The sequence below is a fragment of the Myotis davidii genome, unplaced genomic scaffold (assembly GCF_000327345.1).
Source record: "Myotis davidii unplaced genomic scaffold, ASM32734v1 scaffold211, whole genome shotgun sequence".
Lineage (NCBI taxonomy): Eukaryota > Metazoa > Chordata > Mammalia > Chiroptera > Vespertilionidae > Myotis > Myotis davidii.
In genome coordinates, this window is record NW_006282523.1 from 1171315 (window position 1) to 1171648 (window position 334).

At 65.0% G+C, this 334-nt stretch overlaps 1 protein-coding gene across 1 annotated transcript in view; it reads right to left on the reverse strand.

Annotated features, from left to right (window-relative positions):
• P4HB (prolyl 4-hydroxylase subunit beta) overlaps window positions 1–334 on the reverse strand; it is an 8724-nt gene that overhangs the window by 2720 nt on the left and 5670 nt on the right. The window contains exon 5 of the mRNA XM_015559833.1: window positions 1–98. This exon is cut by the window's left edge and continues 2 nt beyond it. Within this exon, the coding sequence (XP_015415319.1) occupies window positions 1–98 (98 nt within the window). The remainder of the gene's footprint in view (window positions 99–334) is intronic.

The following is a 334-nucleotide window of genomic DNA, read 5'->3' on the forward strand; positions in this document are numbered from 1 at the left end:
GTGAACTCGATGACCAGGGGCAGCTGGTTGTGCTTGATGAAATCCAGCAGTTTCTCCTTGGTGACCTCCCCCTCGAAGTCGTTCCGGCCTTCGTCGAACTGCGGACAGAGGAGGCCTGAGCACTGAGGGCTCCACGCGCACCCGCATCCCAGGCCGGCAGGGACCAGCTGCCCAGACTGGCCGTGGGCTCCCAGGAAGCCAGCACAGCCTGGAGCCTTGCTCATCCCAAGTTAAGGCAGCCGCTCAGCCTGCGGCCACACCCGAGGGCAACTTCCTCATCACAGTCAGGTGTCAGCAGGTGTCACGTGCCTGCTGTTGGGGGGGGGGGGGGGGC